The sequence below is a fragment of the Gekko japonicus genome, unplaced genomic scaffold (genome assembly GCF_001447785.1).
Source record: "Gekko japonicus isolate JY-2015 unplaced genomic scaffold, Gekko_japonicus_V1.1 scaffold2, whole genome shotgun sequence".
Taxonomy (NCBI): domain Eukaryota; kingdom Metazoa; phylum Chordata; class Lepidosauria; order Squamata; family Gekkonidae; genus Gekko; species Gekko japonicus.
This window is the reverse complement of record NW_015175358.1, coordinates 2,711,768-2,722,267: the sequence shown is the minus strand read 5'-3', so window position 1 is coordinate 2,722,267 and position 10,500 is coordinate 2,711,768. Positions and strand designations below refer to the sequence as shown.

At 45.0% G+C, this 10,500-nt stretch overlaps 1 protein-coding gene across 4 annotated transcripts in view; it reads left to right on the top strand.

The window, feature by feature from the left end:
• Positions 1–8,858, top strand: part of CBFA2T2 (core-binding factor, runt domain, alpha subunit 2; translocated to, 2) — a 107,988-nt gene extending 99,130 nt beyond the window's left edge. For 3 of the 4 annotated variants that reach the window (XM_015425244.1, XM_015425247.1, XM_015425246.1), the window contains exons 9-11: positions 2,089–2,160; positions 5,270–5,460; positions 6,951–8,858. In XM_015425244.1, coding sequence (XP_015280730.1) covers positions 2,089–2,160; positions 5,270–5,460; positions 6,951–7,241 — 554 coding nt within the window. In that variant the 3' untranslated portion in view covers positions 7,242–8,858. The remainder of the gene's footprint in view (positions 1–2,088; positions 2,161–5,269; positions 5,461–6,950) is intronic. The other variant, XM_015425245.1, reaches the window with a different exon arrangement.
• The last annotated feature ends 1,642 nt before the right edge of the window (positions 8,859–10,500 follow it).

Genomic DNA, 10,500 nt, shown 5'->3' with positions numbered 1-10,500 from the left:
CTCTGAGTCACCTATGTTGGGTTTTCCTAGTTCATAGGAACTGAGCCTGCTTCGGCAGGGAGGGCGGGGTAAAAGTTGAAACAATAAATAAATAAATAGAGCTGGCATATTGTGAGTCAAATCCCTTCTTCCTGAAAAGTTCTAAAATAGATCACAATGTAAAGCAAGCTTCTGTACGTGCAGAAAATGTTCTGTTAGCTTAAGTTTGTTTTCAGTTCAGCTGTTGGATACAAACTGAAGCTTTGCCAGGGCTAAGGAAAATGGTCTTGGAGGTGGATTCTCAAGACTGGAGGAAAGGAAACGATGCAGTCCTTGGGCTTGCCTATCCAGGCTGGAAAGTGTCTCAGTATCCACAGCTAGTCATTTATGTGAAGACTCTTACTGTTTTGTCTACTTTTGGAGTTTTCATTTGCAGAAGTTTTTTTTTAAAAAAAATAAGAAAACAGTGCTGGGTGATAGAAGTGGAAACAATACTGTGGAATAGTGGGAATAAATAATGGAAATATCGACTCACCTGAGCTGGTCAGAGAGCTTGGAAGGGTCAGCCATGGCTAGTCCTTTGAGGGGAGACCACTGAGGAAGACAAGGGCTGCTATGCAGAGGAAGGCGTGCCTTGAAAACCTCATGAGTGAGTTGCAACTTGACAGCATTTATATAGGAACTGAGACGCTTTACACCATTAGTCACGTATGATCAGGGAATGAGTCCCACAGCTTCTTTCTGCCCAGGATTTTGGGGCATTCCTTTTTTTTTCCTGGATTTGCCCTTCATACTTTAGAGCTGTAAAGCTTCCACGCCATAGAAGAAGAAGAGTTGGTCTTTATACCTTGCTTTTCACTGCCTGAAGGGAGTCTCAGAGTGGCTTACAATCGCCTTCCCTTCCTCTCCCCACCACAGGCACCCTGTGAGGTAGGTGGGGCTGAGGGAGCTCTGAGAGAGCTGTGAATGACCCAAGGTCACCCACCTGGCTGCATGTGGAGGAGTGGAGTTCTCCAGATTAGAGTCCACCACTCTTAACCCCTATGCCATGTTGGCTCTCGGCATTTTTGACAGCATTTTGGTTGGCTCTAGAAAAGCATTCATGGGGATAATGTGATAGCAGAAGGAATGGAATTGCTATAAGGCTCTGGATGGCCGTCTGGGAGTGTCTTTGTGGAAAGTTTAGAAGAGTGAGAGCTGGCTTGATGTGAGTGTTCAGGTGCAGAGAGGTTTCAAGTGGGTAGTAAGACCGAGAGTGAACAGCGGGCAGGGGAGTACTGGCAGTAGGACGTGTGGGAGGCGGAGGGCAAGGAGGGCACATGAGAGTGGAGGTCCAGTTCAGAGCTGAGTGATGCTTCAGCCTCTGCTTTCTCCCGATTGATGGATAAGGCACATTTACATTTATAGAGCAGACAGGCATCACAGCACAGCCTGTGTGCACCCAGTTGTCTCGTCTAGCAAATGAGCACAGTGAGAATGTAGGACAGGCACTGGCACTTCCCTTCCGTGGAAGAGGCTGTTTGGCATTAGAGGAAGGCTCCTTTTGCCAGAGGAAAGCACCACCCCTAGCAGAAGAGATCCAAGGCTTCAGCCCAGTATGTTTGGCCCCAACATCTCCCGCTGTCAATCTTGATGTTTCCGCCATGATGTATCTGTATGTGGGGGCACTGCTTTTCCAGTTCTCAAGTGACAGACCCCACAAAATACAGCTTGCACTTCAGTTGCCTGAAGTTCTTGGAAATATAAGGTGCTGTGTAAAAGGCAGGCTGCCGTTAGCACGGATTAATGTTCGCTATAGCAGGACAAAACAGATGCCTGACAGGATATTTATAAACATAGCCTCTGATGACGAAGTATTAAGAGATGGAAACGGATTATGCTGTGCAATAAATTATGTAGGGCACTAAATTAAAAGCGGTCATTTATCATCGTGCTATTTGGTGAACACTCTTAACTGCAGAAATCTCTTGGCTTGGTTTAAGCAATTAACTCTATCCTTTCTTTCAGCACTATCTCTTGCTGAACAAATGCTGTGTATCAGTTCTCATAGCTAGGGTGGGAGGGGTATCTTGGTGTCTAATTCTGTGTATGCAACCCTTCTTTCTACAGATTCTCAACGTGAGTTTAGTAGCAGGTCAGGAGCAGCCGGCTATGTCACTGAAGAGATCTGGAAGAAAGCCGGTACGTATTTGAAGAGGTCCTGTTGGGAGGGTGGCCCCCTCCCCACACACACTGGGCACTGGCACTGGCACACTGGCATTCATGGGATGTTCTGGGACAGAGATTTTTCAGATACCAACATGAGTTGAGATAGAACCATGTAGTTTTTTTTAAAGTATACCTTTAAAATTACTAAAAATGTTTTTAAAAGAAGTTCAGGAAAGCCACTTGTATTGCTCTGGCAACTTCATAAATACCTTAGCACAAGTTCATCCATTAATTAGTATCTGGGGTGCAAATTCATACAGTCATTTGAAAAAAATAATCATCTTAAGTTGCTTGAACATCTTTCAACCATAGTTCTTTTTAACAGCCAGTAATAGCACGTCACAGATCTTCAGAAGCAGAGTTTTTTTGAAAATATCCTTTAAAAACTGCCAGATGTTGCTTCATAACATCGAGGGCTGAAAGGCTTTTCTGAGGAGAACTGTATTCTTATACGAGACCGGAAGGAAATCCTTATACACCACAGACTGGCTGGTGGGCTGGCTTGGTTGCTTGCTTATTTATTTAGGCGTTTTAACCATTTTCTCTCTGCTCAGTACAGGCACCAAATGGCGTACAAAGTTAAAAAAGAAAGAAACATAAACACACACACACACACACACACATCCAAAACAAAGAAAACATCCAATCTGACAAAATGCAAATTACCCAACTACAAAACTACCAGCCTTCATCAGGGTGGAAAGGAGGGCAGAGCAGGGTGGAGGTAACAACTCTGTCCTTGATGGAGCCAGTCTTTCCTCAGGCAGGCCCTGACTTTCGAGAGACCCTTGAGACCCTTCTAATAATGCTGCTGTTTCCTTCCATGAAGAGTAATAATAATCAGAACCTCCAACCAGGGGTTGTTTTGTAGAAAAAGAGCTAGGGGAACTCATTAGCATATGCCACACCTCCTGACATCACCGGAAATGTGTTATAAGGCCACACCCCCTGACCAGTGTTCCCTCTAAGCTGAGTTAGCGTGAGCTAGCTCACAGTTTTTTAGCCTCCGGCTCACACATTTTTGTCCTAGCTCAGGAAGGATGGCTCCAGAACAAACTAACTTATGTAGGAGCCAAATTGCTCGCTCACAACTTTAATGCAAGTAGCTCACAAAATAGAATTTTTGCTCACAAGACTCCACAGCTTAGAGGGAACATTGCCCCTGACATCACTGGAAGTGTGTCATAAGGCCACATACCCTGCCCCCAACGGTCCCAGCCGCCACCGGCCTTGCAGCTCCACTGCCGAGCCCCATGAGGGGCCCAGCGGTGGACCTGCAAGGCCGGCGGGAGTGCAAGGAAGCCCCGCGAAGGCCCTCCCTGGCCCCAGGCAGGCAGGGGTGGGAAGAGGCAGGGAGGAAGCAACTTACCCTCCCTCTTCTCCTGCCTCCTCCTGGCTGAATGAGGGCCGGAAGCAGGGGGCGGGGCTTTGTCATGTGCCCTGCCCCCCGCACCTCACCCGGGGGAACTGCGATCCCCCGCGATCCCTCCCAAAATGACCTCTGCCTCCAACAAATTCACTCACTTGGACCCACAGCTGTTTAGCCGTTTGACCCTGGAGAGCCTGAGCCCAACAGCCAGTGAGTGTTGGGCATCTGCATCCGGTGGGTCCCATGGGAAGCCACTTCCAGAGATGCAGATGGTTCCACTTCTGTTTGCATGGCCAGGCTGGGAGTTCCTTAGAGAGATGCCAGCGTTCACGGTGCCCACAGGGTCCTTGTTCCAGCTTTCCTCCAGGGAGAAAGCTGGCCCAGGATACGTAGAAGAAAGGTGGGGATTGGGGGATACAAACAAAGAAGGAAGCTCTGGTGCAGAGAAGGAACAAGCAGGTGAAAGGGTAGACCATCTTCATCTTCTCCTTCCAGAGTGTTCAGAGATCCCCAGTCGCTCGTGGCCACTGTCAAAAGAATAATTTCTCTGTACAAATTTAACAGTCTTTTCTCTGTTGTTTGATACGACAAGGTATCAGGCTGCTGACAGATGCTTTAACAGTGGTTTGTAACAGTTTCTAAAACAGTATGTTGTTAAAATCTCCTAATTATTTTTAAGCAGTTTGTTTAACTGACCTTCTAGACAGCTTTAAAAGGGAGAAGATGAAATAAGCAAAAGTAAGAGGGAATTCACCAACTATGTAGTGTTCTGCTTCTCGTATTGGCAGTAATATCTTTTCTACAAAGAGAGGGTGTTTTTATATTGGACAGCTAAACAGAGCCAGGTGCGGCTCCATAGAAATTCAAATCATACACATGGGCCGTGGGTTAGTGGCAGAGCATCTACTTTGCATGCAGGAAGGTACCAGGTTCAGTCTGCAGCATCTCCTGTTAAAAGAACCAAGCAGTGTTTGACTTGTACCTGAGACTCTGGAAATCTGCTGCCAGTCAGAGTATACAATACTGACCTTGCTGAACCAGTGGTCTGATTCAGTCCATGACAGCTTTGCATGGCTACACTCAAAGCAGCATCAAAATAAATGAATGGATCTAAACATGTCTAATTCTGTATGGGGTTGTGGCCATTTTGGGCTTTGTTGTCCAACTTAGCTGAATGGCTGCAAGCAATGTTCCCTCTATGCTGTGGAGTCTTGTGAGCAAAAATTCTACTTTGTGAGCTACCGTCATTAAAGTTGTGAGCGAGCGACTTGGCTGCTACATACATTAGTCTGCTCTGGAGCCGTCCTTCCTGAGCTAAGACAAAAATGTGTGAGCCAGAAGCTAAAAAACTGTGAGCTAGCTCACACTAACTCAGCTTAGAGGGAACACTGGCTGCAAGTACTTTGCTCATTTTGCATCCCATTTTTGTGAGTGCAGAAAAGCATCGTTCATTTTCCAAGGCCTTGGGCACTCGTTGAAGATTTATATTGTTCAGTGCTGTTCTCCTTTTTTCTTCTCTTTGTTCTCATAGCCTTTGGCCTCATTTGTCCACCTTACCATTTAATCCTATTGGACATGGAGGTGACTGAGGTGTCAGTCACAAATCGGGCTGAAGGGCATACAAAATCTCTGCATTCCTATCAGGCACCCTGTTCCACGCTGTCCTTTGCCTCCTCTGCAAAGCTGTTTGATGAGGCTCTTGTTTTCTTTTAGAAGAAGCTGTGAATGAGGTGAAGCGCCAAGCCATGTCTGAAGTCCAGAAAGCTGTTGCAGAGGCCGAGCAGAAGGCATTCGAAATGATTGCATCTGAGAGGGCCCGAATGGAGCAAACTATTGCGGATGCCAAGCGCCAGGCAACTGAGGATGCTTTCCTAGTGATCAATGAGCAGGAAGAGTCTACGGAGGTAAGGCACCAAGGAAATACCCCTGGCACATTTTGGAAAGCATGGGAGAATTCCCCAGGCAACATTTTAAGGAGCATACCCATGGTTTTCCTAGACTCATCAGTGTCTTGTCCTTATTAAATTAAAGTCCATTATTGCTTCAGTCTCAGATGTGTTAAGGCTCCTATCTCCAGCATGGAATGCTCTTGTCTTCTTTGATGCAAGCCTCCAACACCCTTAGAGAAGTGTTATTTTAGATGTAATTGTGTTCTTAGACTTTTGAGAGTTGCTGTTTTCCCCTGCTGACTTCCACTGCATGGGAACAGTTGCCCAGGAAAGAATGTCAGCAGTGTCTAAGAATGTCTAAGAGGCTTAGAGTACTTCTAAGTGTTACCCTCTGGATATGCAGAAACATTGGTAGCCTGTAAAATGTAGAGGAAAGAATGCAAAGCAAAAGACACTTTGCCACAGCAGAAACTTCCCCATTCCACCTCTCCCTCCCTCCCTCCCTCCCTCCCTCCAAAAACACTCAGCTGTACCAGGCTGATTCGCCTCTCTGTGGCCAGCTGCTGCTTTGGCCTCTTGCCATCATTGTCGATTGGTCACACCATAAATCCACCAGCTGATTTGCTGGTAGCCTGGTGCTTGACTTCCAAGTTGGAGCTCATGGTCTAGGAAGGTTTTCATGTAGTTGACAGGGGTTTCAAAAAGTCCCAGAGAATTGAGAACTCCTATATGGCTTATCAGCAGTGTTCCCTCTAAGCTGAGTTAATGTGAGCTAGCTCACAGTTTTTTAGCCTCCAGCTCTCACACATTTTTGTCTTAGCTCAGGAAGGATGGCTCCAGAACAAACTAATTTATGCAGTAGCCAAATCGTTCGCTCACAACTTCAATGCCAATAGCTCACCAAATAGAATTTTGGCTCACAAGACTCCACAGCTTAGAGGGAGCATTGCTTATCAGTTGAAGGTTGCTTATGAAACTGTGGCTTGGATCCTAACTCGTTTTTCCATTCCCACAGTGCTGTCCTCTGTTACAGAAGCAATGCTCTGCTGCAGAGTATGTTTCTCCAGTGGTAGATGTTTTCTGTTCATTGCAAGAGCATAAAGACCTTAGCAACAGAGGAACATTCTCTGCAACAGAGCTGCACCTCCACAGCAGAGGACAGGAGCTGCAGAAACTGAAAACAAACAAACAAATAAACATAGGATCCAAGCTGTTGTTACAAACTTAGTGGAGGAAGTGTGGATTGCTAAGAACCTAGAAATGTTAAGCCCGTTATGTCTTTCTATGATGTGTTCAGTGCATATGTGCAGTACACAAACGTCCACTTGGTAAGAGCTTGGGAAGCCATTCCACATCAAGGTAAAGCATATTTAATTTGTGAAAGGGAAAACTGCTTCCTCACTATCAGCACCTGCAGCAGTATCTTCCGTAGTGCCTTCCTGGTCATCTTTGATGCATACAACAGAGAATGAATGTAAAAGGGAGGTTGTTTTTGTTTTTCCCAGAGCTGTTGGAACTGTGGTCGCAAAGCCAGTGAGACATGCAGTGGATGCAACATTGCCCGCTATTGTGGCTCCTTCTGCCAGCACAAGGATTGGGAGAGACACCATCGAATCTGCGGGCAAGGCCTGCACAGCCAGGTCAAACCACTCCCCTTACCAGCAGGCCGATCTGCAGCAGCCGCCCTCAAAGCAGTCGAGGGGGTCCCAAGTCCAGCTCTAGAGAAAACTTCGGCTACCACCTCTCGATCCTCCACTCCAGCCTCTGTGACAGCGATAGACACTAACGGACTCTAAAAGGAGAGATGATGATCCAGCACATTTTTTTTAGTTTTCCTAGTTTTTCTACATTAAAAAAACAGACTCCTCAGAACAGTTGTTGGACATTTGTACTGCAGCACATTGTCACTCGAGCTAATGCTTATGGGGCATTCCCCCCCCACACACACACACACACATCCTTAGAACCAGCTGGCTTAGAAGTCCATGATGGCTTTCCTCACTTGGGATCCCAGAGTGATCTCCTGGGACTTGGAGGCAGTGGGTTTCCTCAGACCCTGAGAACTTTTTGGCTTCTTGTTTTATCTGCAGTTTCTTAAAGGGGTAATTTGGTGTTATCAATTTGAGAATCGATGTGAGTTTCCGTGGCTGCTGCACTGCTGAGCTCTCAATTTGGTGTTTTCTTTCCCCCATGAGCCCATGGATGGGCACGCACAAACACACAGTGGCATAGGGCAGGTGGGCCATGACTGGAAACTGCATCAAGGGCAATGAGCTGCTAATTTTGCCTACTTTTTGTTCTCTCTCTTCCCCTCCCCCATCTAACATTTCTGATATCTCCCACCACTACCACCCTTTTCCTGTCCCTCAAGCTGTGGACAGATTTGGGGAGGAGGAGGAGGTGGCAGAACGATGCTATTCTTGTTTGCTGAAGGGAGGATCTAAAACGACTTCCTGGACAGTGTGAATCACGATCTGTCTCACTTGGCCCATTTTAATCCCTCACTTGCGTGAAAAAGTCCATCTATACATATGTCTGTGGGCCTTAACAGATTGAGAGGTGTCATGCAGCCATTTTGCAGATCACCTTTTGCTGCTCTTTCCCCCAAAATCAACTGGTTTATTTTGCTGTACTGAAGACATTCACCACCACCACACCACACACAGTGTTGATTTTAAATATGTTATTAGAGGCTTGTCAGCGTATAAATTAACACACACACATGCATTATTCCATCGTATAATTGACAGCCTATTCTCTCCAAACAAGATGGCTAAACCAAATAAGGTTTAGGTCATTGTATTTTTAGTGTTTAAACTTTTGCATATATCTAAGGTTAATGGGGTTCCACATGTTCTCTAAGCAATTGCCTTTAACCCGCTGACTCCAGTTTAAAGATTCTGTGCATTGGAAACAAAGCAGTGTGGTGCCATAGTGAAATATTTGGACATACCTTTTTTGGGTGCTGAGGCTTGCCTGGTTGCATCTTTAGCAACCAGCCTGTTATCTTTGCAGTGTTTAAAGCATATCCTTAGAATGACTCTTCCAGAGAATTGAAATCCTTTGTCTTATGATGCTCCATCAAGTGTGCCAAATTGCCCATTAGTGTCCTGGTTGGACATAAAATCAATCACAACATCAACTGAGGACTAATACATAACTACAACCACTGGGAAATCCACATATAGAAGTTTTATGTACATGGCCTTATTGTACATACACCAGAGCACTTGATGTACGAGGCAGAGCAAAAGATGTCACTTCCACTTAGCTTGAGAGTCAATACTAAGAAGGTTTTACTTTTGAGAAACAAGTATGTTGGTATAATTTGAAATTTGCAGCCAATTGCCTTTCAGGATATGACATAAGAACATAAGAGAAGCCAGTGTTGGATCAGGCCAATGGCCCATCCAGTCCAACACTCCGTCAGACAGTGGCCAAAAATGCCAGGTGCCATCAGGAAATCTACCAGTGGGGCCGGGACACTAGAAGCACTCCCACTGTTGCCCCTCCCCCCAAGCACCAAGAATACAGAGCATTACTTGCCCCAGACTGAGAGTTCCTATCTATACCTTGTGGCTAATAGCCACTGATGGACCTCTGCTCTATATGTTTATCCAATTCCCTCTTGAAGCCGTTCATACTTGTAGCCACCACCATGTCCTGTGGCAGTGATTTGATCTTTTAAAACAAAACTTTTGGGGAACTGCCATGATTTTTTTTTTGGCTGATTCAGGTGTTTCCATGTGATTCACATGTTTCACATGTTTCACATGTGTTCACGTGCCCAGGTATGCAACTGCAGAGAAAAACAGCCAGATATAACATTTGCCAACCCATCCCCTAGTGATGTAAGGAAACATTCTTGTGTGCTGGCTAATGGTGAAGTTCAGGAATTCATCAAAACATCCTGTTCTAATGGCCACCTGCTTCATATGCAGAAGAACCCCAACATACCTAGAAGTTTGATTGAAAAGCTTTATTAAGATTACACATTTTCTGTTGCTGGAGGAGACTACCAAGGCTATTCCCAGAGTTTGCAGCAAATATAGAGATCCTATTCAAGTCTACAGTATTGAAACTACTTATTAGCTTATAAATCCCAATAACCATAGAATTGTCTGAAAAGGACTAAATACCACAAGATCAGCTCCAAAGACATTGTGTGATTGTGTGTGTGCGCGCGTGTGTGTGTGAGAGAGGAGGGAGAGAGAAGTGACATTCTGATAAATGGTGTGTAAATAGACAGTCTTCCATAACTTTCCATGCAACTACAATGGCTTGCTGTGTATTAAAAGAAAAATATTTTAATTTTAATGTACATAAATGAAATACTACCATTCATGATTTATGATGATTTTTGAAAATGGAAGTGAAAGATGTGAAATTCTATGATGGGAAAACTTCTTGAATTCAGTTCTCTCTGTCTCTCTTTCTCTCTCTTTTGGGGAGGGGTCATTTGATTTTATGCTAGGGAAATTTTGTTACATATTTCATGTGCATAACTTATTTAATGTACTGTATAAAGGAAATGAAACTGTTACAGATGTATTTAGTTTGTTCTACTCACAGTAGTCAATAAAAAGACTATATTCACCTTAAAGCACCTGCGCTCACTTTGTTATAAAGGTTACGTGCAACTGTGTTCCATAAAAACTGGCCCATGGAATACAAAAGGTGCCCATGTGTGACTGGAATTCTAATAAAATCAGGCAACATGGCCATATCTGAGCTAAATCACAGTGAATCAGGTGAGAAGCTGTGACAGACTACTAGAACACATACCTTTGCTTACATAAGATTTAGAAAAGTAAAATTTCCAGAGATGGTAAAGTACTTTGTATTTTTTCCTGATGAGGGAATGGAAATTTTAAGAGGCAAAATGAAATGTTCCTTCCTTCCTTCCTTCCTTCCTTCCTTCCTTCCTTCCTTCCTTCCTTCCTTCCTTCCTTCCTTCCTTCCTCCCCTCCCCTCCCCTCCCCTCGAGCAGCACTCAAACTAACTGCCTGACATTGTGCCTCCTTCCTCTCTACGCTGCCTGAGGATCCCTTCCTC